The following is a 27,344-nucleotide window of genomic DNA, read 5'->3' as shown; positions in this document are numbered from 1 at the left end:
CCCGAGACGGCAGAGAGCCTGGAATGTCCTGGCAGCACGAGGAGGCCATTGCATCTGGAGCGGAGCAAGTGAGCGGTAGTGAGTGGCAGGCTCGCAGGATGACAGGCAGGAGTAGGGCCAACTGGGTGTGAAGACTGTCACTTGTCCTCCGAATGGGCCAAGAAGCCACAGGAGGGTGTCAGCTACAGCAATGATATGATTTCGGTTACATTTTTGAAGAAGTACTTTTCTTCCCAGATGGCCTTTGCCTAAATGACTTCGCAGATCCTGAATGAGAAACCAATGTCCACAGAACTGACACGTAGTTAAACCCAAGACAGACTTGGAGCTTCAAAGCTTGGTCCTCAGCAGGCAGCAGGGAGGGGTGCCCCCAAGGCAGGCCCAGCCAGCTTCTCATGCCTGAGACAGTCATCCAGCAGGTGTGGTGCCCACAGTGACCTTAGTGCCTGATTCAGCTTGACAGGTGTCAGGAGTGTGCCTGGGGGTGAGCGAGTCCAACCTGGGGAGAGCAGGTGTGGCCGCAGCTCACCCTATCAGGGAGGGTGTGCCCAGCATGGCAGGCCACCTGGTGAGACTTGGCAATTTGACATCCTGTTGGGGTGCAGGATGACAAGGGGGGCCCTGCCCTGCAAGTTACAGCTGGGTGGGAATCTGAGTGTTGAGCCCCATGTTCTGTGAGGCCTCTGGCTTTGTGGCACAGGACTTCTTTCTCCAGAGCAGCCCGGCTTCCTGCCCAGAACCAGAGGACAGTGACTCCAATTGCCTGTCCCTAGAAAAGCAGTTGCTTTCAGAAAGGGCCGTGCTCTCTGTTACCAGATTAGGGTTCCTGCAAGGATCAGGCAGGGTGACAAGGCAGGATCCATCCCTGTTCATAGAAGATAATATGAAGGTTTGAGAAATGACATAACTCACTGGAGACCACCCAGAAAAGCTGGACTTGGTCTAGAGTATCTTTTGATTTTCACAGCTCTTCCTGCCACACCACAGACCTGAAAGTCCCAGTTTCTGGGTCTAATTCAGCAAGGAAGATAGATACAGACAGCCAGGTCTGAGGGTCGGGGCTGTGGGGTCCTAGGATTAGCATGAGCTTGTTCTCCTGTGCTGGACCAGAGCAGCTGTCATGGCTGGGGAAGGCTGGGCCCTTTGAAGACAAGCAGGATTGGTCCTTGTCATGGCCCTCACACCTGAACCCAGTACCAGGCCAGGTGGAGCCTTCTGCTTGTCCTGGGAACATGCGGAACTCCAGGTTGCAGGCTGGGCAGCAGAGTGACTGTGTCACTTGGGCTAGATTTGGAGCAATTGTCTTACTGCGGAGGCAACGAGAGAAGAGAAACTGCCAACTGGGGTTTGCTTCCCAGCTCAGTGGTCACCTGCCTGGTGACCTGGCCCTGAGCTTGTGGCTTTCCCTCCAGGCCCTCGGTTTTCTCATCTGTACACTGTGTGTGTGGTAGTTAGGTGGTGGTGGTGATCCTCAGGAATTGCTAAGGTCCCTTCTCAAGCTTTGGTCTTTGATCTTGCGAATCAGCAGGAAATGCCCAAACCTATCAGATGAGGTTTGTATCTTGAGCACCAGATGATGGGGTTCAGTCAGGCCTTTGGCTCCAGGTGACATAGGAGAGGTGAAGCCCTCTGCAGTCATTGTGTCAACAGAAAGTCATCATGGGGAACACCACTAAAGGGAATGGGGAGAAAGCATAGAAAGGGGCGAAGGTGTAAGGCTGGGCACAGCCCCATGAGAGGTTGCCTGGTAGGGTGGGTGTCAGGGGGACTGCAGCCACTGCTCTCCCCTGCCTCCTGTGCCTGTGCCTTTGCTCTGAAGCCCGCCCCACCCTCTGGTGTGGGCACAGAGATTAGATGTCACTGTTGCCACTGAGAGGCAGCTGTGGCCTGCTTTACACAAGACTCTGGTGGGGAGAGAGGACAGGGTTGGAGGCAGAGGAGCAGAGTGGCCTCCAATGCGAAGCCAAGTCCCTTTCTCAAGGAGCTGCCAAGGGCAGGGGGAGGGCTCCTGCAGGACCTCCTCTTTCTGAGATAGTCTCCCCACCCGACAGGCCCACCTCTCATTTTTTCCCTTGTCCTTCTCTCCACGTTCCTCTCTTTTCTTTTCTTCCGTTTCCAAAGATCTGGTGGTCTGTTCTCCTGAAGCTGGGGTACCTGGAGGCTGCAGCTAGTAGGGTTTCTCTCCCTTACACACACACACACACACACACACACACACACACACACATGCACACACACTCTCACTCTCTCTCTCTCTCTCTCTCACATGCACACAGTGATTTCCTGACTGACACCTGGCTGCCCCTACTTGGAAGTGCTTCCTGCACAGGGACTGGGTCCTCTGCACTGGGAGGTGGAAGGTTTGGGGTGGCTGGGTGCCCCCTTTGCCATTCAGAGCAAACAGTGAGGCAGTGTCCTGTGGCCACAGGAGCAAGAGCAGAATGCTGGGACTGAGGAGGCAGCCTCTCCCTGGTTCTCAGCCTCATCTTAAAAATGGGAGGTTGATCTCATGGAGCTTCAAGTCAGAAGGGATCTTCGATGTCATTCAGTCTAGGGTCCGCCCTGTGTGGGAGCCTCTGCCCCAGCTGTCCTGGGTGGCAGTCACACGGCTCCTACTAGAAGCTCTGCAGGAGCCCTGCACCTTACCTTCTAGGGGCTCGTTGCTCATTGGAGGGTAACAGCCTTAGAACCTGTTCTCCCTTATCCTCCATTCTGTAATTATTTTTTAAAGGCTCACTCTGGCCAGTGTGCCTCCCAGGGCTGCTGGTTGGTGAAAGCGATGCATCTTCAACTGATTAACCTCGGAGGCCCCAGCCCCACCAGTGGGTGCTTCAACAGGGCAGCTGTAACTGCTTCGTGCCCAGGACTGTGCCAAGCCTCAGCTTCCCCACCACCTTAATGAGGCGGCATACTTGTCCCCATCTTACACGGAGGAGGCTGAGGCTCAGGGGTTGATGGGCCACAGCCCTCAGCTTGGAAGTTCTGGAGCAGGCACAAGCCCAGGTGGGCTCTCTGCTTTCAGCCTGAGCTCTCAGGCTCTGTGCCTTTTTCTGAGAGATACCTGATCTCAGTCACCCTGTCTGTAAAATGGAAATAATTCCACTTGCCTGTCGGATGTATTAGAAGGTTTAAGAAAGATAATGCATAGAGAACACTTAATTCTTAGTCGCTGGCATCTAGTTCTAGCTTGTTCAATGGTGGCCAACACTCTTATAATGGACTCAGCCCCTGCATGTCCCCAGCAAGGCTACTGAACCTTCTCTGCTCCTTTTTCTTTGGAGCATGGAGTTAGAGTGCCTGTTCCCCATAAGGGGTGCTTTGGCCAGAGTGAGGTCCGTGGTGGAGAGAGGCGCACAGGATCTGTGGTAGTCTAGTGGCTAGCCTGGCAGGCTGGCATCAGGCTTTAAATAGCTCCACATCACTCCTCCCAGGCCAGCTTCCCACACATGGGTAATTAAGCTCACAACATTTAGTGTAAGCAAATAATAACAAGGGCATTATCTCCCTTTAGTCTGTGTTTTTCCTTGCCTATCATAAAGTAATTAAAATAATGAATGCCTTGTAAAACAATAGGTAAGAGGGCTGGTGAAATAGCATTATCTGCCACATACCTCTTGTGCTGTGAATTTCTGATGCAGTTAACCATTGTGACTGGAGGGCCCCCCTGCCTCCCAGCCTTTTTCACGTTGATTCCTCCTCTCCAGGGTCTACCAAGGGGCTGTGGAACCTGGGTCCCCAGGACTGAGGAGCAGGGAGCTAGCCTTCTAGGCACCCCCATGGTGGCCCAGGACCAGTTCAGAAACATCCTGGGAGGCTTGACTCAGAAGGAAACAGTAGAGCCTCAGATTTAAGGACCATCTCCCTGCCCTCTTCTTTTCCCCACCCCTCCACCGGTGTCCAGTTTTGAAAGAAGCAAATGGTTCTATTCTTGGAGAACTGGGAGTGAAGATCCATGTCCCATTTCAGCAGTCACCGAGCCATACCAGGGTGGTCACGAGCTGTGGTCCCCAAAGTGAGCTCCCAAGGCCGGCAGCATGAGCATTGCCTGACAACTGGGTGCAAATGTAGGTTCTGGGAGGGGCCCGGCACACTGTTTCTACAAGCCCCCGGCGTGCTTACGATGCCCGCTCATTTGGGAGCACCACTGCTTTATGGTGCCAGTGGCACGAGAAGCAGCAAGGGGTGCTGGGATGAGCTCTGGAACCTGTATGTTGTAGTGTGGGGCACTGTTTAATCCTGACAATGCCTGAGGGGCTGGGAGTACTGTCCTCATCTTATGAAAGAGGCCCCACAGGGGTAGGAGAGCTAGATTTCCCCCTGAATCTATGCATTTAGTTACCATGGCTGCCTCTGTATCAGGGCCTCCCCCTCCTCCTAAATACCCTTCTGTTCCGAGTCTCACAGGGCAGAGACTCAGGGACCAGGGCAAGACCTAACAGGTCCTATCTGAGACTGGCCTAGGAGGCTTGGGCAACAGGTCCCACACATGTCAGCAGGCAGCCCCTGTGGCCTCCCCCTCCCAGGCCTCCTCTTGGATCATTCTAGCTCTGTGGGGCTTTACACACTTGGAAATAAAATATTACCATCCAGGGCTGCAGATGCGGCTTCTCTCTTCCCCAGCTTCCCTGAGCCACAGGCAGCCAGAGGAAGAGAAGTGGAAATCGAGAGCAGCTTCCTGTCTGCCATGGCCAAGTCCCTAAGAGGATGACTCACCAGTGTGCCCTCACCACCTGCCTCCCACGTGCCTGGCCTCCCTATGCCTCGCCCCCATGTCACTGTAGACAAAACTTTTCACCACCGTCTCTGGTTCTTCCCCTTACTCCAGATCACAATGATTCCCCAGTGTGGCTTTGCCTTGGGAATTAATTCCAGAGTTTTAAATGATGAACTAAATTTGCTGGTATCTTTTTAAACATCTTCATTTGCAGTAATAATTGCAGTGGGTATTTGTGTTGGGGTCCAGTTAAATGTACATTTTTATATAAATAATGAATAAGCTTTTAGTATAAGTATGTTCCAGGTAGTATTTGGAGAATATACTTGTACTAAAAAGTTATTTGTTATTTATCTGAAATTTAAATTTTATTGGGTATCCTGCATTTGATCTGGCAACACTAAACCCAGCCTCTGTGGCCAATGAGGGGCCGATACTCACAGCCCTTTCTAGCCATTCATTCATGTTTATTGAGCCAACTCTGTGCCAGGCACTCTGTTAGGCACCAAGGCTGCAGCAGTGGGGGAGGCAGACGTAAGTGAAAGAAATAAATGATTTATTAAGTATATTAGAGGTTTTAAGTGCTATGGAGAAAAACAAAGCAGAAGAGTGCTGTTGGAAAGAAAGTGTTGCAAATTTAAACAGGTAGCCAGGGAAGACTTTATCAAGCAAAGACAAGGGAGCAGGCCATAAGTCTCTGTGGGGGAAGAGTATTCTAGGCAGAAAACTCACTGTGTGCAAAAGTTTACAATTTAGACCCCTATGTAGGGCTCAGTTATCTAATGAGACCAGCCTTGTTTCCTCAAGCACATTTTAAGCCGCAAGGGGAATTTATTGTCTTCTGTAATTGAAAGGGTATGGTTTGGATTTCAGGCACAGCTGGATCTAGGTGTTCAAATGATGACATCAGTATTCTATCACTTTTACTTTTCTCTGCGGTGATTTCATTCTCAGGGAAGAATGAATTTTTCTATTCTTTCCTGCAAATATTTTACGCTTGAGTCTTATTGGGTTGGTGTGGATCGTGTGACTATTCATCGCCCAATTGCTGTTGGCAGGGGGTAGAAGGGACTGATTGATTAGTTTCCACTGTTGGAGCCAATGTGAGGCCATCTTTTCCATTTGAACCACATAGACTGAGATGAAGAGATAATAATTGTCTTAAAGAAAACTGGGGGTGCTGCTGTGAGAAGGAGCATAGAGGCTGGGCAGGCAAAGACCATGGCATCCCTCCCATACTTTCCTCCTCCTTCCTCAGCATGCCCTAATCTTAGACTGGTTGTGTTTTCTTCTGCTTTGGTGGTTTTTTTTTTTTTTTCTTTAAAATGGGAGGAGACCAACACTTTTGGAGGCCGAGGTGGGCGGATCACTCGAGGTCAGGAGTTCGAGACCAGCCTGGCCAACATGGTGAAACCCCATCTCTACTAAAAATACAAAAATTAGCTGAGCATGGTGGTGCACACTTGTAATCCCAGCTACCTGGGAGGCTGAGGCATGAGAATTGCTTGCATCTGGGGAGTAGAGGTTGCAGAGCTGAGATTGCACCACTGTACTCCAGCCTGGGTGATAGATTGAGACTTCATCTCAAAAAATAAAATAAAATAAAAAATAAGAGAAAAATACCATCCTTCTTACTTTCAATATGATATTTTAAGAGGAAATAAAGAAAATATTCTTTTTTAAATAAAGATTTTTTTTTTTTTTAAATCAAAGGCATGATTTAGCCCTTCTGTTTTACTCCTGTACTTTTAAGCCAGTTTCTACCTGAGCTGGGGACCCCTTCGGGCTCTGGTTCTTTATGGGTAGGGTATGTTATTTAAATCCAGTGGTTCCCTATATCTCAACTCTTGCTTTTTCTGTTGCCAGGAGGCCCAGAAGATTAACAATGGCTCAAGCCAGGCGGATGGCACTCTCAAACCAGTGGATGAAAAAGAGGAGGCAGTGGCCGCCGAGGTCGGCTGGATGACCTCTGTGAAGGACTGGGCGGGGGTGATGATATCCGCCCAGACACTGACTGGCAGAGTTCTGGTGAGTCTCCACCCCCTTCTCACACCAGGAGGCCTTGCTGTGTGGGCCAAGATGGCTTTGCTTATGAGACGTGATGTGCCCCAGGGTCTTCTGCAAGAGGCTGGCTATTGGGAGGTGGGGGTGAGCAGCAAGTGCTCCCACGTGGTCATGAAGGAGAGGCTCCGTTCTTTGTGTACAGTGGTTTGTGGAGGGATTTTCAGGGAGTGGGGTTTGCAGTAGAGAGGGGTTGTTGGGAGGAGGTGGCACGTTTCCTCTGCTAATAAGTGCGCATGAACGCACACACACACACGCACACGTGCACGCACACTCACACCCTCCCTCATCTTGGAGAGGAGAAGAGGGTCAAGGAAACATACCAGAGACTTATGGAAGGGCCACAAATGATGGAATCCTGGGGAATGCTGAGAGAGAGAGAGAGAGAGAGAGAGAGAGAGAGAGAGAGAGAGAGAGAGTGTGTGTGTGTGTGTGCCCACGTGCGTGCACATGTGTGTGTGTGGTGGCCTTCAGGGGATGTTCTCGTTGTCTTCTCTTAGCCTGTAGGGACCTCTGCTTGGAGCAGTTTCCAGATTTTCTGCAGTGAGCTGGACCCTGTGCATGGCGAAAATCAGTCATGCTGATGGTGGACACATCAGCAGCCCACCTGAGGCTGCCTGGCCCGTGTGCCTGAAGCTCCCTTGTGTGCCCTTTTCTGGTGAGGTTGTCTCCCAGGCCCACCTGCAGCCAGGGATGATCCTGCCCCTTCTCTGTGCATTTCCAGCATCTCTCTGATCTGCTTATATGAAACTTGGCTTCACTGGCTGGCCTCATGAGCCCTTGGTTTTTGTCAAGGATCATTAGTGGGACAGGCCTGTGGTGACCAACAATCACAGTTTGCCTGGGACTGAGGGGTACATGGGACATGAGTCTTTCAGTGCAAAAGCTGGGAAGGCCCTGGGCAAACAGGGATGAATTGGTCACCATAGCCAGGTCCATACTCAGGGAAAGCCCTGCCCTATTGCTTTCTCGGGTCTGCTCTAGGTCAGGAGTTTCCCTAAGAAGGATGTTGCATGCGGAGTGATTTCTCATTGTGATTCTGGAAGCTGTTTTGTTTGGGCCACCTGTCCTGGCTTGAAGCTAGGGCTCAGTCAAGAGTCATTTGGCTCATAGATGGAAGGAGTAGGGCCTGTGTGGCCCTATCCTGAGGCCTTTGTGGGTCAAAGACCAGGCAGAGAAACTGGGAAACAGTTATTATCTGAGTTTCACAGCAAAAACTCAGTGAGGAGGTGATTGTAGATGGAGGAAGGTGGTGAGAGTTTCACTTCTCAGAATCCTTCTTGGAAAGAACTCAGTGTTATGTCTGGGATCGATATCACACACACTTCTTGAGGGAAGGACTTAAGTATTCAAAGGTGCCGACCATACAGCCTTCAAGCAGGACAGGTTCTGCTCACCGAGGGATCTGTCTTGAGCTGTGTGCTGAAGGGACTGGATATGAAACTGTGGCTGATGTCAACTGATACCAAAATGGAAAGAGGGAACCTTTAAAGTTGGAGTTTTGGAGGAGGAGAGAGAAACTGATGAGGTCAGCGGCTGCTTGGAGGAAGGCACAGGAGGGAGACAATCCAGTCTGGTGTGACCCAGGAGGACTGTGTGTAGTGGGGACTTGGAAGTGCCTTGCTCTTGGCTGTGCTATGTAACAGCCCTTCTGTATCTCTTCCTGCCTCTTCAGTGAAGTCTCCATTGCTCTTTCATGCTTAAAGAAGAGCAGATTCTGCATTGGAAACTTAGAGGTTCAATTCTGGGTCTGGGTATTCATGGGGACACAATGGATGTATTCTACATGTATGGTGGTGATAATGAATGGGGAGCAGGAGACAGTTTGCTTGCACAAATGTGACACTTGTTCCTTCCATGTGATCATTATAGACAGGTCTAATTTTCTTCATCAGCATTGCCAAGAGTTACTAAACACGAATTCTTGGCCAAGTGTATTCGTTTTTTCAGCTCTGTGGAAAACAAGGAAGGATCCTGATTCTGTTGTGCCATGTAGGGAAGTTATTGAAGGAATGTATGGACGATAGGTGCTATGAGTACAAACATGGTGTGCACGTGTGTGGGTGTGAGGAGGGGCTGTGGGGGAAAGCAGGGCTGATCAGGAAAGCCTTCATAGGGAGGAAAGCCTTTGAACGAAAGCTCCCATTTCAAGATGAACTGAGCATGTGCTTTATGGTGGGAAGATATCAAAAGTAAAAACACATCCAAGCCTAAACACAAGAAAATGACTGCTAGGTGGGCCAGAATCTGTGAAGAATACCTAATAAGACAGAATGCATTTGCAGTGAGCTTTGTAGTGTGAGTCAGGATCTTGAGAGTCAAAGGAGAGGAAAGCCTTCCAAGTGAGGAGGAAGAAGAGCAGAGAAGGAGCCTGGTATCCTGGGGAATGGGGAGTGCAGACCCCAAAGTCTAGGGGAGTGTCCTGGAGACAGCCTGGTGGGGCTTTAAAGGCCAAGCTAAAGAGTTTTTGGAGTTCGTAGAACAAGGAGATTTTGAGGCAGGGGGTGTTGTACAGAGAGAGCTAGGGGACAAGTGGAGACTGAATGGGTGAAGCTGGAGCTTGCAGGCTATAGGACAAGTTAGGGCAGTGAGTTGCTGCCTTAGTGATGGCTTGGGAGCAGATTCCTGCAGTAGTCCTGGTGAGGCACAGTCTGCAGTGGCACTAAACGGAAGATGCAGATGGTAGATGTGGGTAATATCGTGGAAGCAGAACTCATTGGGCCAAGCACACCCAGCGGCCACCTTGATCCTCTGCTGGCAATCACACTGTTGAAAGCCTCTTGGGAGCCAGTCACTGTGCTAGGCCTTATATGTTAAGATCAATTTGAAGGGCAGAGACAATGTCATATTTCTTCCATATCTCCTTACTGCTGTTGTGTTGTATAGGTTCATTAGAAGAAAACAAGCCAATCTTATCAGTGAATTCATCTCTGTTTTATAGTTGAGAAAAATCAAGACATAGCAAGGGCAATGAGTTGTCTAGAAACATTCAGCTTTGAGTGACAGAGCCAGGCTCCTGCCTGCCAGCTCCCTGTCTCCCTGGAGTTCCTTTTGTGTCATTACTTCCCAGTCGAAGATAATGCCTTTTCTTTTCTAAGCCCCTGCGACCTGTCGCTTTGTCTGTGACATTTTGACATTACCATCTTCTAGCCACTTTGGTCCTGAGGATGCTTGGCTGGCTTGTTTAACATGTGCATACTGAAGCATGGTCCACGCAGGGCTCTTTGCCTGAGCCTGCCCAAGGTGCCAGCTGCTCTCTGAAGGTCTCCTTGGAGAAAACCCTGCCAAGGCTGCTGGGACCACCCAGAGCAAAGTGGGACCCACTGCAGACAGCAGGCATCTCAGAGCTCTAGGAGGTATCCTGGGAACAGGCCTGTCCGTGGGGAGCAGGCAGGCCTCTGCACTGAGCAAAGAACAGATTTCACAATGAAGTCCTGGTGTGCAAGAGAAAGCAGCTCGGCCTGTTCAGAACCCAAAGCTGTGTTGGTCTCGAGCCGTCCCAATGTTTATCCCTGCAACAGGGGGACCAAAGCAAGGCCAGATACCTGGTTATTCAGTTTCCCTTTCCATTTTTTAATTTGTTTTCCTTGACGCATGCTCAGGAGCTTGGCCTCCACATCTGGGCCTCTACTCACCTGCCCAGTTGTCACAGGTGAGAATCTCAAAGCTGGGACATCATGAATAAGGTCCAGCTGGGGAAAGATTTGCCAAGACGATCTCAGAATATCTGTAGGATCTCTCAGACCAGCACATCTGTTATTCACTAAGTGCTTATTTCTCGTGTGTACCTTACACTGTTCAAGGTACTGAGCATAACTCAGTGAGCAACAGAGCTCCAGAGTATGAATTATTTAGATTGATAAACTAGATATAAGGTTGCAGAGCTCAATTTAAGAAATTGATAATCCCATTCACTGGTGCTTTTTATAATCAATGCCTGGAGCCCAATCACCCACATGATAAAAATTCCTTGACCCCTCGGCCCCAGGTCTCAGAATAGCCTGTCTTTGCCTCCTCTCTCACCCTGGCATCCAGGCTAAACTGCCCAAAAACAGTAGGACAGGACCAAGACTTCTCTTGGAGCATGTGGCGGAGGGATTCTACATTAAAGTGAATGCCAGGCTGTCAAGGGTACTGCTTCCTTTAAATTTTTCTTGATAAACAAATGTTTCTCTTCTGATTATGAACATAATATATGTTTGCTTTTTTAAAAATTTTGAAACATACTGAGAGAAGCGCTGATACATTCCACTTTGGGATTTGGAGTTGGCTCCTGCAGAGGGAAATTTGGATATAGTAGTCAATATCGTCAGGATTTCTCTCAACCATTTGGGTGTCGTCGAGGACTTTGTTCACTGCATCTCATGTTACCCGCTTTATGCACAGACTTATGGGATAAATAGTTTTTTTGCATCAGAGATTTTTGTGGTTTTCCTGGTGAATATCCACGGAACATGCTAAGTCGAGAAAGGGCTCATGTCTCTCAGGGGTGGCTGCTCAGAGCCGAGTTGGTGCTTATGGAAAATACAGAGCGTCTCAGGTTTGCGCTCTGTGTCTTTGCACGCTTCCCTGACTTGTCTTCGTCATCTCTCATTTTCCCTTTGCCCTACTTTGCTTACTCCTACTTGAAATTTACATGTATGCAGTTGTGTGCTCCATACATTTTTGTCAGGTAAATTAAATCCTTTTAAGAATAAGGTGGTTTCTAAATAAAGAGGGCAAGAAACATGTGAAGTAGGGTTTAGTATAGTTTCATTGTACTGTATAGAATCATAAGCCAAAATCAATAGTGATAGTCAAGTTCAGGGTCAGTAAGTTCTTCTGTAAAAGGCCAAATGGTAAACATTCTAGGCTTATAGGCCATGTGGACTCCACTGCTCAACTCTGCCACAGTAGTTTGAAAGCAGCCACTAACAGCCTTGACGTGACTTTGTTCCAATAAAACTTTCTTTATAGAATGGGGGAAAATATTTGCAAACAATGCATTCAACAGGGGCCTGATATCCAGAATTCACAAGGAACTTAACAACAAAAATCACAACCTCATTTAAAAGTGGGCAAAAGATATGAATAGTCATTTTTTCAAAAGAAGACATACAAATGGACAAGCATATGAAAAAATACTCAACATCACTAATCATCAGAGGAATGCAAATTAAAACCACAATTAGATATTATCTCATACAAGTCACCATGGCTATTAAAAAAAAGAAAAAAAAAAAAAAAGAAAAACAAGTGTTGGGAGGATATGGAGAAAAGGGATCACTTATATGCTGTTGGTGGAAATGGAAATTAGTACAATCTCTATGAAAAAGAGTACAGAAATTTCTCAAAGAGCTAAAAACAGAACTTCCATTTGATCCAGCAATTTTACTAGTTGGTATTTACCCATAGGAAAAGAAATCGTATATAAAAAAGATACCTGAATTTCTATGTTTATCACAACACTACTCACAATAGTAAAGCTATGGAATCAGCCTGAGGGTCCATCAATAGATGATTAAATAAAGAAAACATTTATATAAATACATATATATATATACACACACACACACGAATATATCACATTATAAATATATATATTTACATTTATACACACACACATATACACACAATAAAATACTCTTCAGCCATAAAAAAGAATGAAATCATGTCTTTCACAGTAACGTGGATGGAAGTAGAGGCCATTATCTTAAGTGGAACAACTCAGAGACAAAGTCAAATACCACGTGTTCTCACTGATAAGTAGAAGCTAAATAGTGTGTACACTTGGACAGAGAGGGAATAGTAGTCACTGGAAACTCAGAATGGTGGAAGTGTGGGAGACTGGGGTGACTGATGAGAAATTAATTAAGGGTTGCAATGCACACTATGTGGATGATGGTTACAGTAAAAGCGTAGACTTCACCACTGTGCAAAATATCCAGGTAACAAAACTGCATTTGTACCCCTTACATTTATATAAGTAAACTGTATTTATAGAAATAGGGGGTAGGAAAAGTGATTGAACAGAAAGAATAAGTTCCAGCATAGGGGAGATTATAGTTAACAGTAATTTATTGTACATATCAAAATAGCTAGACAAGAATTAGAATGTTTCCAGCCCAAAGATAAATGTTTGAGGTGATGGTTGTCTGTTACCCTGGTCTAATCATTACACATGTACCCAAATATCACATGCATCCCCAAAATATGTACATTATTACATGTCAATACAACATTTTTTTAAAAAAGAGAACAGGTGGTGGGCCAGATTTGTTTCACACACCATAGTTTGCTGACTCCGTTTAATTTATCCCCTTGTTTTATACATAAAGAGACTCAAAGGCTGGGGCTGGAGGTGAAGAGATTCTCTGAGGTCGAGTAGCACGGGTGTCACACTCTTTGTAAGGGTGAGTGTTATAGACTCAGTGATCCACACACAAAGATAAATACAGGCACATACACATACTGTCCCTATCCACATCATCACTTAGTTTCTGCATGTTCATATTCATTTCCATGATTGATCTCAGAGCAACTGTCTCCTTAGGGAAACTATGTCCTTCGGCTAAGGACAGCCTCACCTTAACGTGTGAGCGGCATCTACACTGCCTGGACTTTACCTCAACCCCCTGACGGATTCAATGTTTTGTGTGTCTCTTCAAAGACTGGCCTTGCCAAAATAGCTACCCGGTCCTGAGCAAAGCTAGAGAGTCCCTTAGAATCACTCTTTGTAGTTGCTTTCCCCATGTTCCTAGAGTATTGCCCCGGGAAGCTGACATGGCTAATTCTATGAACTGAAAGCATGTGCTACTTGCTTGAATGTGTAGGGGATGATGTATCGATGTAAGAAGAAAGAAAAATACCAGCCTCTCCCTTTATCCCTCTAAATATGTTGCATGTGCAGCATTTTACATTAACGTTGTATACATGGCCTGGACCATTTTATCCTTATCTCCGAGGGCCCAAAAGAAAATATGTGTCAAATACACCTTTCAAATAGGACTAATCCTATTGGTTTAATAGAGTTAAATATATGTACGTTCACTGCTGTGCTTTTTGCATATGAAGTTAGACTGGTTGAACCCAGTGGGAGTATACATGGGCACACATATAATCAAATATATCACATTCATTGCATTCACTTCTGTTAGGTGCCCTATGGAGCTTGTGACATTTCCCATCAGTATCCTCTACTTTTCTTTCTCAGTGGTGCCTGGTGGAAAATTCACACACCCTCCTCTCTGTCTCTCTCTCTTCCCCTCTCATCTGTGCCCCAGCTTTTATTATATTTTAGGCAAGTATACATAAAATTCTTATATCATTGGCCAATGCTTTGTGTAGCAGAAAGGCTAGAGGTTTCACAGGACTGTACTTTTAGTAAGAAAGCCCCCATAGTGAACAAGCATGTCCTTCTCTCTGCTATTGGGAGTAAGTTGAAGATTTATTTGCATTGTTTTAACACTCCTAAGGGAGGCCTCTGCTTGAAGGAGCCACAAGATAATTCCTTCCGGGACTTAATGATGGTTCTTTGTTTTATCCCATGGATAGATACAGAATTCACATTATGGGTATCAGTCAAAAAGTCAAAGAAGAGACATTCTCTTTTTATCATTAAACATGAACTTTTGTCTTTATCTAATGAAAGATACACTAGATTTGCAGTAGGTTTGTTATTTGTGACTCAACGTCATTTACCCAGATGGGAAAACGTGAGTCAGAGAAGTGACTGAATTGAGCAGTCTCCCCCGACAGGTAGTAAGCTGCCTGTTACTGGAAATATTCAAAGAGCAAGCAGGATCACAGCTCGTGGTGCTGTTGCTGAGAGCTGGTTAGACTTTATCCTCATTGCTTTAATTAGGTTCCACAGAACACTAGACCCATGAATTGTTCCCAGATAAAAATGGTTCCCTGGGAACTTGGACAGACTTCATTTCTCATCCCCCTCTTCGAGATTGCCAGTGCATGTCAGCATATAAATACTTACAGAAGTCCTGCAGTCAGAAAGCAGAAAGGCTGTGTTTCGCCCAGCACTTCCCATTTTCATTTCCCTGTGGAATCCTTTCCCCATGCAATACCTGTGGGCATCACATAGCACTCACTTGGGGAAACATTTACTCAGCCCAGGGATTACTTAGTTATAGCCTGTGGGACAGTCTGGCTCACTGCCTGTTTTGTGTAGTTCATAAGCTAAAGATGGTTTTTACATATTTAATTTTTTTTCTTTTTTTTGAGACAGGGTTTCACGCTATTGCTCAGGCTGGAGTGTATCGGTGCAATCTTGGCTCCCTGCAGCCTCAAACTCCTGGGCTCAAGCGATCCTTCTGCCTCAGCATCCCTGAGTAGCTGGGATTACAGGTGCATGCCACCATGACCTGCTATTTTTAAAACAATTTTTTTTACTGATGGTGTTCTGTTATGTTTCCCAGGCTAGTCTTGAACCTCTGGGCTCAGGTAATCCTCTTACCTTGGCCTCCCAAAGTGCTCGGATTACAGATGTGAGCCACTGTACCTGGCCTAAATGGTTATTTTTAAAAAATCAAAATAAGTATATTTTATGACATGTGAAAGCTGTATGAAATTCTGATTTCAGTGTCCATAAACAAAAGTTTCATTGGAATATAGCCATGCTCACTCATTTACGTATCATCTGTGGCTGCTTCCGTGACAAGCTACAAAGGCAGAGTTAAGTAGTATCCGGAGTCCAAAACACCCACTAGACTAAAATAATTGCCATCTGTCCCTGCAAAGAAACAATTGCCTCTCCCTGTATGCCTGTCAATATTCCTCCTTAAGCGGCCTAAAGGACTTGCTCTGTAAGTTACCCATGGCACAGGTAATAGATAAGATGTAACATCTGTCCGCTTCTCATGGGGACATGTCTATATTCACTTCCCCAAGCTCAACTAAATACTGCCTTAGAGATGGAGAGGCCAGAGTCAGGTGGGCCCCAAGTTCCATAGCAGGTACCCAGCTGGGGTGAACATATGGATTTCCACTTCGCAAGGTCAGGAGAACGTGTCTGAGAATTTTGTAGCAGCATCATTCCATGAATCTCTCTATTCACCTGCCCGCCTCTTCGGCAGCCCCCATACCCCAGGCCCTGCTGGCAGCTCTGAGTCTAAGCCTTACCCCCAGGAGGACCCCTGATCAGGGCTTGCAGGCCAGGCACCTCAGCTCACAGCAGCTGCTGGTCTGCAGGCCCCACGCCATGTGCTGGGCTCTCCGGCACGCCCTGTAAAGAGCAGCTGTTAATTTTACTAGCTGGTGTGTTGGCTCCTCTGCCCTTCCCAGGGCTGCTGTGAAAATGAAGGAGAGTTTCAGAAATCAACCCTCAGCCAGCCCTGGAGCGAGGAAGAGTCTCCTGGCCCAGGAGCAGCCCGCTTGATCCTGGCCACTCATCTCTGGCTCTCGGGCCCTCTGGGCTCTGATGGCAAGTGCTTATGTGACCGTTTCCCCTCTCCTCTGAAGTTTCCAGGTGCACATGGGTGCCTGCTTTGGCTTCCATCTCATTGTCCGTCTGCCTGTCCATCTATGTCCATTCATCCACCTGTGCAATCACCGACACTGATTGGTGTTCCCTAGCATTCAGAACTGATCGTACCGCAAGCCATTGGGGCGCTGGGGAGCAAGCAGAGCACAAGGCTGACACAGACAGGCCAGCCCCCCTCTGCTGGTCCTGCCTTGTCTCTGTCCTCTCTGTTTCCGTCTCTCTGTTGGGGCTTGGGAGTGAGGAGCCCTGCCCCTTTGTCAGTGCATTGTGATCGGAACTAGAGCTCCTACTCTTTTTTGACCTCCTTCTGGCTCCTTGTGTCTCTTTCTCACTTGATTGGAACCAAAAAGGAGGATAGGTAGAGCCCATAGCAGCCTCCAAACTCCAGCTCCTGCCTTTCCTCTCCCCTTGGGACACCCATCCTTGGGAAGGAGCTACTGTGTGTGGTGCAGCTGGGCAGTTGGGAGCCCCACCTCTGCAGCCTCCTGACTCCAGATCCATGTGTCTCAGGGGCTTTTACCCTGGGTGAGTTGCTTCATTGTTTCATACCTCAGTTTCCTCATCTGCAAGATGGGGATAATAATAGTCTCTACCTCTTAACGGGTTTATGCATGTAAGATGTTTAGAACAGTGCCTCTGACATGGTGCTTGATAAACATGGTTATTACTATTTTTGTTATTGTGTGTGTGAGCCCAGTCACCATGTCATGGAGGAAATGGGCTGCTGTGGAGACAGATGGGTCAGGGGGTGGAGAACAAATCCTTTTCTGGGGCAGGAGTAGAACAGCCTGCAAACCTCACCAAACCCAGACATCCTCCAAGAGTGCTGAGCAGCTCTGGGCAGGGGCATCTGAAAGGCTCTGAATGCCCCAGGCAAGCCCTAGTTTGGGTCCAGGGCTCTGGTTTGGGTCCACCATCCAGATGATGTTTGCTTTGTGCACACACTTAATTCAGGCTTGTCTAGGCTGCATCCTCTTTGCAACTGGCTCATGCCAGCCTGACTCACCATTGTTAAGTTGGCCAGGAAATTCTCACTTCATACAGCCTCCCTGAGCTGGCTGGGGGCTGGAGAACGGGCGGGGCTCTCCCTGGAGCTGTACATTGTGGGCACATGTGTCACAGGAAATACCTTGGCAGGATGACAGATAAGTCTTATGGAAAGAGGGTCAAGTACACTTACTGTGGTCTCCATGTCCACTTCTCCCTGAAGGTGGGGCAAGGCTGACGGGGTAGGGACAGGCTGGTTTCAGAGGGCACATCTGCACCAGTATTCAGGGAGGTATGTTTGATGTCCACTTTGGCAGGTAGTGACCACACATCCATTGAAAGGAGATGGGAAAGTGTGTGAGGTCACCAGAGGATAAAGACCCAGATTCTACTGCACATGTGATGCAGCTCCTCTGAGCTGTTCCTCCTTCCCTTCATCCATTCCTTCAAACATTTGGGAGCACCTGCTTGGGGTCAGATGTTGTTCAAGGTGCTGGACATATGTGGGTTCATTCAGCAAAATCTTGAAAGTGCAGTCATCCAAAGTGTTGAAGGTAGAAATGTTATGCTTGCATTTTCTAGAATGATTTGAGGTGGCAAGGTTTCTTAAGTAGAGTTTGGTGACCTGTGACCCATCTGTCAGTCCCTTGGACAGACCTGGGAGCTCAACTATTCTAGTCCTGATTGCACACCCTGTGCAGGTCTACAGCTGAATCCCAGGGGCCTGAGCAAATATATGAGTAATGGCCTCCCTCCCTCTCTCCCTCCTTTCCTTCCTTCCTTCCTTCTCTCCCTCCCTCCTACCCTTCCTCCCTTCCTCCCTCCCTCCCTCCCTTCCTTCCTTCCTTCCTTTCCTCCCTCCCTCCCTTCCCCCTCCTCCCTCCCTTCCCCCTCCTCCTTCCCTTCCCCTTCCTCCCTCCCTTCCTTGCTTCAACCCCAACCTGTAAAAGCTGGTGCTTTCCTTCCTTCCTCCTCTCCCAACTCCCCCATTACCCTTCCTCCCACCCTCTTCCTTCCTTCTTTTCTTGCTTTATTCCATCCTTCCCTCCTTCCATCCTTTCTTCCCAACCCGTAAAAGCTGGCGCCCCCTGGAGGCATTTCAGGAAATGAAACGTCTGTATTTGTGTCTACCGTGTTGGGCTTTTCTTACCCAGCCTTTCCCCGAAGGCCTTCAGAGGGTGCTGATGGTTTAGCAGTCCATTTTTTGTCAGAAAAATATCCTTAAAGCCTCCATTTCAGCTGCAAGAAAGTTTGTTTAGCAGGGAGACTCAAAAATAGAGACGACGATGATGACAAAGTCATCAGCCTTTGTCGTTGCAGGGGAGCGTATGCTTGGAAAGTCACACTCGGGACCACACGCAAGCTGATGCTTCCAAGTTTAGTTTACGAGGCTATGTTTAGGAGGAGGCAGACTGACTCGTGCCTACGGGCCCCAAACAGCCCAATTTGGTGCACTAGATGCCTCATTTTTAGACTCTGGGTCCAGAGTGAGGCTTTTTCCAGAAAAGATAAAAAACAACCAAAAAAAAAAAAAAAAAAAAAAAAAAACCTACTTCAGGGAAATGACAGCAACAGAAAGCCACCATTTGCCCTAACATTTTATTGTAAAAACGATTCTCTCCTGTTTGAGTAGTGAGGGATCTAGGACGTGACAGTGGCTTCTCTGCCTTTCTTTAGGACTTAAGGCACTCGGAAACTCAGTTAAATGTACCCAAACCTCTTAAGCACCAGGGCTGTCTTTTTGCTCATCCAGTTAATTTTGGTTCATTCAATTGGCCCTGTGCTGACATGATGGAGACAGAGTGAGGGCGGGAAGCCAGAGGCTTCTGTGAGTGGAAGCTTGGTTCTCCGTTCACAAGCTCCAAGGACACACATCCTTCCCTGGCTCATCAAAGGGGGCTGTTAAACATGTTTGTGCCATGTCCTTGGGAAAGCAAACTTTGGGGCCTTCCTTATTTACCAGAGGTTGCTTAATCCAGAAAGTAGGTGGACTGGGCATTGGTTCCCCACTGGCAGGAGCAGCCCAGGATTCAGCAGGTTAATCTGAAGGATCGAGAAACCATCACCTTCCTATAAGTGTTCCCAGACTTTTAGCAAAGAGGCTGAATTTTGGTCTTTTTCCCATTTTTCTTTTTAATACTCTCTCCTCCCACGTTTTGTTGCTGTTGACTATCCTAAGGGAAACGGAACGGTTCATTGAAAAGGAGAGAGAACGTCAAGACCCCTCTCATACCACCCTCCCTCAAAGGCAGCCTTTGCTTACACTAAAAAGAGCTTGAAACAGAGGCTGAATCACAAAAAGCTGGCATTTCAGGGGACAGAGGCTGTTAGCTCCCTGGCTGCTGTGGAAGCCTGTTGGGTTTTTTGGCCTCTGAGCCCCAACTTGCCCAGGAAGGCGTGGGTTTTGGAAGTGTACTGGGAGAGGTTCAGAACATTCTTTTTGTTCCTAGAGCAAAGGCCTGGTTGTGTCTGCTTTGGTTGGAGAGTCTGTCCAGAGCTAATTATATCAGCAGGTACTCATAGAGCCCTCTGCCTGGTGTCACGCCTCGGGGTGGAAAATAACTTCCTGCAAAGGAAAGGTGTTGTTCTCAGGAGCTGTTTAATCCCAGAGGCACCTGCAAGGGCTCCGGGGAAAGCTGCTATAAGGTTATTGCTTCCCTCTGAAACATGAGGTAGTCAGCTTGGTTTCTTGGCCACCTCAGATCTCTCCAGGAAAAAGCTAAGATCATCAGAAGGAGAGAAAGAGTTGACTCACCTTGGTCTCTGCCGTGTGTCTCTCTGGCCCTTGGGGACTCATGACAGTGTTTGAGATCAATTCTGGACATGGGAGTAGAGAAGCAAGTCACTTACTTTATCTAAGGAGCCTCAATCAGCAGAAACCTGGATTCTAATCCTGGCCCTGCCATCACCTTTCTGGTTGACCTTGGACACGTCAGTCCCCTCTCCAAGGCCTCAGCATCTCCATGGATAAAGAGAGGGGGCTATAGCAGTTTTTCAGCAGTTTCTTCCCTTGCCGCCCAAAATGTCTCTATGTTTTCTTATCTCCTTCACTGTCCTTTATCAGTGAAGGCCACAAGGGTTAGCCTGATATCTGCCATGCACTGGGCCCTGTGTTAGGCACTAGGAGGACTGCAAAAGGAGAGAGAATGCACTTTTCTTAGCTGCCAGTGATTGGAGTGAAGCAGTTACGGAGTGTCCCTGCATGGCCTTCCCCTGGTTTTGCCCCATTTAAAGCAAAATCTCAAACTATTTTCCTGGCTCACAAGGCCCCATGAGATATGGCTCCTGCTTCTGACTCACCTCCAATGATTCTTTTCTTTCTTCACTCCTTTCTAGAGAAGAAGCAAAGCCTGCAAGTAGAAGCATCTGGATGGGCCTGAGGTGCTGGTGGTGGGGAGGGGTGGTGAGGGGTGCTGTGGGAGGAGAGGCCATATCCCAAAGGGCCAGCTCCATGAGAAGGAGTTGGCTTCATTTTTTTTTTTTTTTATGGCTGAGTAGTATTCTTTTTTAAAAATTTATTTATTATACTTTAAGTTCTGAGGTATACGTGCAGATTGTGCAAGTTTGTTACATAGGTATACATGTGCCATGGTGGTGGTTTGCTGCCTCCATCGCCCCGTCATCTACATTAGGTATTTCTCCTAATTTTGTCCTTCCCAATCTCCCAGCCCCCTGCTATTCCTCCCCTAGGCCCCTACCCTCCAGGCCCCGATATGTGATGTTCTCCTCCCTGTGTCTGTGTGTTCTCATTGTTCAGCAACCACTTATGAGTGAGAATGTGTGGTGTTTGGGTTTTCGTTCCTGTGTCAGTGTCCCTGCAAAGGACGTGAACTCATCCTTTTTTATGGCTGCATAATATTCCATGGTGTATATGTGCAGCATTTTCTTTATCCGGTCTATCACTGATGGGCATTTGGGTTGGTTCCAAGTCTTTGCTACTGTAAGTAGTGCTGCAATAAACATATGTGTGCATGTGTCTTTATAATAGAATGATTTGTAATCCTTTGTGTATATACCCAGTAATGGAATTGCTGGGTCAAATGGTATTTCTATTTTTAGATCCTTGAGGAATAGGGAGTTGGCTTCCTTTGAATCATTTCAGCCATGGAGCTCCCTTTTGGAGACCTCCCCAATTGGAAGCCTCTAAGGGGATCTTGTTCCTACTTGGTATCAAATGTGGTAACCCCACTAGCCCCAAATTTGACTGGAAGAACCTTCTTTCCAATTGAGCATCGTCTGCTTGAGGAGCTCGTGGGTGAGATAACAGCCTCTATCCTTTGCTATTTATATTGCTTTTTGACTGAACTGCTACAAGTCATGGTGCCCCTGAAAGTCCATTCCTTCTCCAGAGGTAGAAGTGCCTCCATCACCATGCACCTGAAAACGATAAAAGTCATGCTTATTTAAGATAATGACTGCCAGAGGCACCCAGGATGTAGGGGGAAGGATGGAGGAAACATTACTGTGGCAAAAGTCATTTTTAATTTCTGGAGCAAGGTAGCAGACTCAGGGTGGTGGCAGGAGCTGCCCGGCTAACCCCCAAATTTACAGCAAGGGTGTTAACCACTGTGGGTGATCAGTGCAGTTCACATTGCAGAAATTCCCCAAATGAAAATTCATTGTAGGTTAACTTTTAGCTGAACTTGAAAAAACACGGGCAACAGACCCTCAATTGCAAGCGTTTCCAATTTCATTAACATGATTTAAGCAGAGAGTCTCCATTGCCTCCCTGGATGCTAAATTGGAGAACATCACTCTTCCTCTGCCCTTGTGCCTAGTTTGCAAACCAGTGGGTTTATCTGGTTGTTTTCCCCAGAGCTGGAGCACTGCAGTCATTTCCATAGCACTCTGGCCCAGAGGGAGTTGTGTGTCGGGGGGCTCAGTGTTGTCTTACAGAACAAACCTTGTAAAGGCAATTCGGCAAGCCACCCTTCCAGCGCCAAGAGATACAATTCCTCTTCCCCAATCTGAGATGGGGAGATCTAGATAGAACAGAAATAAATAACCAGTTCCTCTTTCATTTAACTCTCAGAAGCAGCCTCTAGTGCTAATTATTTCTGCTGTAGATTTTGTCAGACTTTGAATCCCCATCCTTTTGCCATAGGTGGTATATTTTAGAGGTGCAAAATGATATGGAAAATCAATCCACTTTCCTGGAAGATAATTTTGTGTACATTAAACAGACACATTAAGCCATTTACAAGAGAGCTGTTTGTTCTCAGGGATCTGGAGGAAATCCGAATTTCTAATTCTGGGCTCTTTAATAATTTTCAAAAGAACTGAGGCTCATGATTAAATGTCTTTGAACTTCCCCGGGCTGTCTCCTATTCCATGATCGCAAAGCATTTGAAAAGGAATAGAATTTTTTACCTTGATGCAATCCTTAGGAGAGTAGAGGAAACACCAGGCCCACCAGAGGCTTTGTGGCAGAATGGGGGAACTTAAGGTAAAGAGGCCTATGGAAAGTGTACAAGGTCACTTTCAGAGCTTCAGACGTGAAGTTGAGTGAAGAGCCTTCAGGACAGTTTTTATTTCACAGCCTTGGCTGCAAGACTTGGAGGGCCATGTGCTGGTGTGACCCTGAGCCAGCGACAGAAGACACATAGTATTTACCTTGTAGGGTCATTATGCAGATTACATGACCTAATATTTATAAAGTGCTTAGAACAGTAGCTGGGACAGACTAAGTATTATATAGATGGTTAATCTATAGGCCAAAGAGAAAAGAAAACCAAGGCAGGACTTAGTTAAGGATGTTCAAAATGAGATTACACATGACATGCCACCTTTTCTGGCTCTGGTGTTTAAGGATTATAAGAGATCAAGTCTAGCAAACGTGAACTTTCATCACCTTTCGTCAACTTTCATCTCCTGGGTTCATTCTGATTGATCAGTAGCGGCTACAGAGAATATTTTGCCAACGATTCAAGGCTCAGCAGCAAAGAGTCATCATGACTGCTCTAAAAGAATTCCAGGGACCAGATGTGGTGGCTCATGCTTATAATCCCAGCACTTTGGGAGGCTGAAGCAGATGGATCACTTGAGGTCAGGAGTTCAAGACCAGCCTGGCCAACATGGTAAAACCCTCTCTCTACTCAAAATATAAAAATTAGCTGGGCATGCTGGTGGGCAACTGTAGTCCCAGCTACTTGGGAGGCTGAGACAGAAGAATTGCTTGAACCTGGGAGTCAGAGGTTGCAGTGAGCCAAGATCATGCTGCTGTACTCCAACCTGGGTAACAGAGTAAGATTCCATTGGAAAAAAAAAAATTCTGTTATTGATTAATGATGTCTGCCATGAGTGCCAGCTTGGAGGATGGTGGTGCCAGTGTAATTTGTGCCTTAGCTACCTCTTCTAGGTCATATTTCCTGAAGTTTACATTATGTGTGAGCAAAGTGGGGCTTGCTTAAGGTCATTGGGTCAGTTTCAGGCATCATATGTCCTGACCCTGCCTAGTATTTGATACCCCAGCTTCATAGGTTAGACCTCAGAGAAACAGCATATATGTCAGCTTCCTATATTAGCCTTTTCTTTTCTTTCTTTTTTCATATTACAGCCTGACTTCAGATTTTTCCATCTGGAGACTTTCTTTAGTGTTTGGAGAAGCAGAGGGGGTGGATTTCAGAGCCACAGTAATTCTACAGACAAACAGAAATACAAGCACAATTTTCCTGTTTGTTATGTCCACTCTCAAAATTCTCTTTGCATGAAGCACACACTGATCACAGCCCTCCCACTGCAAAGCCTTCCCCTCGGCCCACTCCTGGGTTCCTTATCCCAATCTCTGCAGATGCCTTTCCCTGTGCCCGACTCCCCCGGCACCGTAAAAAGCTTTTGGTGGGGGTTGATGCGTCATCATTTCCTTCCATCATAGCTTCACCTCCTATTTCTTCCTGTTTCTCCCTTAATATTCTTTCTCTTAGCTATTCATGCTCATATCTTAATGGCTATGCTTACAGAGATAAATACATTTTGCCTCTAACCAAAAGCAGTTTCTGCCCTGACTTGAATTTAAAAGTCTGCCAGAATTATGGGGGAGGGGGGAGGGGGGGCAGATGCAGAGTCCTCAGTTTTGTCCTGGGAGCCATAGAAGTTTTCTAAGAGTTTATCATCTCCATCAAGATGAAAATGGGATTTCAAGGCTTCAAATAGGAAAGATAAATAACAAGGAAAACTCCAGCCTTTGTCATAGCAAAGATATCTTTACTAGTTTTATGAGTCTACCTGTTGTGCTCGCACCCTGGCATCCATTTCATTGTGGTATCAGACAGAGTCTTCTCCGGGAATTTACACAAAACTAGAACCTGATAGAGAATTTCAGGCAATTGGTAGAGCTTGGAAGAAGGCTGACAAGTCATATTCTTGGGCTGTAACTCATTCTCAGATTCCTCATTCGTTCCTCAATTCTTGCCCCTCCCCTTCCAGCATAATGGGGATTGGAGTAGAAAGCGCCATTAACTGTAAGTCCTAAGGTGTGATTTATCGGGCATTGTAACCAATAGGACCATGATTCGATATACTTGGCTATCTTTTGCGTTTGAGGTGGCCAGGATTCTTTGTCGGGATTGGATATTGCCCCCTTGGCTTCAGTAATTGGCTGCATGCAACTGGAAAAGGCTCAGCTCATGTTTCCAGCTGCTCAAGATGGCCCCATGTTTTCTTTGAGGAAATCAGTGCTATAGAGCACCCATGTGCCACTCTGAGTGGCCAGGAAAGTGTCCAGTGAGTACTCCCTGGAACTTGTTTCTGATGTGAATGGGTTGGTGGGAAACTCAGAGAGACGTATTACGTCCTGGTAGGAGGCATGTCCTGTGGATTTGCCCTTGATGCTTCTTTTCCCATTGTCCTGGCTTAAGCCCTACGACCCTTCTTTCCCTCATTGTAGCAGCTACATGTCACTGTCCTCATTTGTCCCATCTCCCTGCTTCAGTCCATCTTGCCTGCTATTGCCAGATGAATTTTCCCCAAAGCCAGCTTTGTTAGTGTTTCCCCATGGCTCAGAGACCTCTAGTAGCTTTCCAAAGTCTAAAGCCCAAATGCTTCATGCAAATGATCAGTGCCCCCATCCTCTTTCCAATCTGTCCTTCGTCAGCTCTCCTCCGTGTACTCCATGTGTTCACATCCCACATCATCTTTAAGATACAGTGCATGGTTGTCCCTCCTCTGAAATCCACCAGTCTTGTACACTATTCACATAGACTTGTGCATGTGACTTATCCACTCTAAGGGCAATGTGGCTGAATCATTAAGAGCACAGGCTATAGAGTCAGATTGGCTGGGTTTGACCTTTGTTCTGTGGAGTACTAGTGTGACCCTGAGCCAGAGAGAGAAGACACATAGTACTTACCTTGTAGGGTTATTATGCAGATTATATGACCTCATATTTATAAAGTGCTTAGAACAGTAGCCGGGACAGACTAAGTATTATATAGATGGTTAATCAAACATAGTAAACTATAAGTACATTGGGAGTCAGAAACATGTATTTTAATTTTATAATCCCCTTTGTCTTGTTCTGGGCTGAAATAACCCTGAACTAGATTGCTGTGAAAATGAAATTTGAAGAGAGAGAGAAAGAAAATACATGTGAAAGTGTATTGTCATATCTTTATTCGACTGATCTTATTAAGTATCTGGAGGCGCCAGGCTCTCTGTTCAGTCAGCAATTGTTGACTAAAATGGAATGAGATATAAGTCATGTCTAAACACGTTGAATACGACTGTGTAGAAGACAAGCGGCAAACGTTATTCTGCTCTCGTCCTCATGTTACAGAGTAGAAATCCAAGGCTCAGAGAGTTTTTAATAACTTAGGTGAGATCACACATGTAACAAGCATCTGAGCTGGGATTTAAATATGGGTTCTCATGACTCGATGACCCAGGCTCTTTCCATGTAACCATACTGCTTCTTATCTAAGAATAAGTGAAGGAATGAATGAGCATAGGAAAGAATGAATGGGAAGATCTCAAACATGCATGGCTCCAGAAAGAGAGCAAACCAGAGGCTTGCCATAGAAAGTGAGTTGTAAGTCAGCTTGGGCAGGTAGCAAAACCCTGAAGCCATAGACATTTGTCCAGTCGAGCATTTACTATGATGGTGTGATGGGGCAGTTTCATTGCCTCCCTTTTGGGGACCATCTTACTACCCCTAGTGTCATGCCTCAGTTCTCTCCAGTTATTTCCCTCTGTGACATGGGTGGCTTTATTTTCTTCTCCTTTGGGTATTACCCAGGACAAACAGTGGATGTGACGGTGGATGGTAAAGGTACGTCATCATTCCGTCTTTAATCTGCTTTCATCATAATGGGCCTATTTGGAAGGTTTCCATAGGTACAGGAACAATGCCTCTCCACTGGGCTTTGTCAGCCACGGAATGATCCAGGCGCCAGGGAAAAAGTCTGAAGTGAGGCTGGCTGGTTTCCATGGCAACCGCGGCTTGCCTCACCCCTGCACACATGCTGCCCTCTTTCCAAGTGGGAATGTGTTTATTTATTATTGGCCCAACCTAGGAGTGCCTGTGTGGCTACGTAGGTATTGCCCTTATCTCTGCCGTTGAGGTCATGTTATCAGTTGGGAGATGGAACCACAGCTGGGTGATGAAGGCACGATATTTACTCCACCAGGAAAAGCCCTCATTTAGGCTCCAGATCTTGTGTTGTCCGTCAGCATGATGACAGTGATCTCCAGGGAGTTAGAGAGGCTGATCTAGAACCATTAGAGTCAGACACCATCTAGTGTCCTGCGGTGAATCACAAGCTGCCCCAGAGAGCTGATGGTGACGCACAGATCTTTCATAAACATGCAGCATGCTGCTATCTCCTGAGGGTGCCCACGAGCCGACTGAGCATGCACAAACCTGAGAAATTCTAAAACTGGGCCGTCCAACACTGGTGGTTGGTCAGTGAGCATCTGAAATATAACTTGAGATGTGCTGTAAAGCTAAGTGTGGTAGTGTGCACCTGTAGTCCCAACTATTTTGGAGGCTGAGGCAGTAGAACTGCTTGCGGTCAGGAGTTCAAGGACTATGCCGTGAGCTATGACCATGCCGCTGCACCCCAGAGAGACCCTGTCTCTAAAAAAAAAAAAAAAAAAAAAAAAAAAAAAAAA

The 27,344-nt window shown here is 46.8% G+C and overlaps 1 protein-coding gene across 2 annotated transcripts in view; it reads left to right on the top strand.

Annotated features, from left to right (window-relative positions):
* LOC116537140 (calcium-activated potassium channel subunit alpha-1-like) overlaps positions 1-27,344 on the top strand; it is a 529,994-nt gene that overhangs the window by 223,449 nt on the left and 279,201 nt on the right. For both annotated transcript variants that reach the window (XM_032259168.1, XM_032259169.1), the window contains exon 2: positions 6,581-6,742. In XM_032259168.1, the coding sequence (XP_032115059.1) occupies positions 6,581-6,742 (162 nt within the window). The remainder of the gene's footprint in view (positions 1-6,580; positions 6,743-27,344) is intronic.

Source organism: Sapajus apella, unplaced genomic scaffold (assembly GCF_009761245.1).
Source record: "Sapajus apella isolate SASKATOON/1434 unplaced genomic scaffold, GSC_monkey_1.0 scaffold107, whole genome shotgun sequence".
NCBI classification, from domain to species: Eukaryota; Metazoa; Chordata; class Mammalia; order Primates; family Cebidae; genus Sapajus; species Sapajus apella.
The sequence above is the reverse complement of the archived record's forward strand: the minus strand, read 5'-3'. Positions and strand labels throughout refer to the sequence as shown.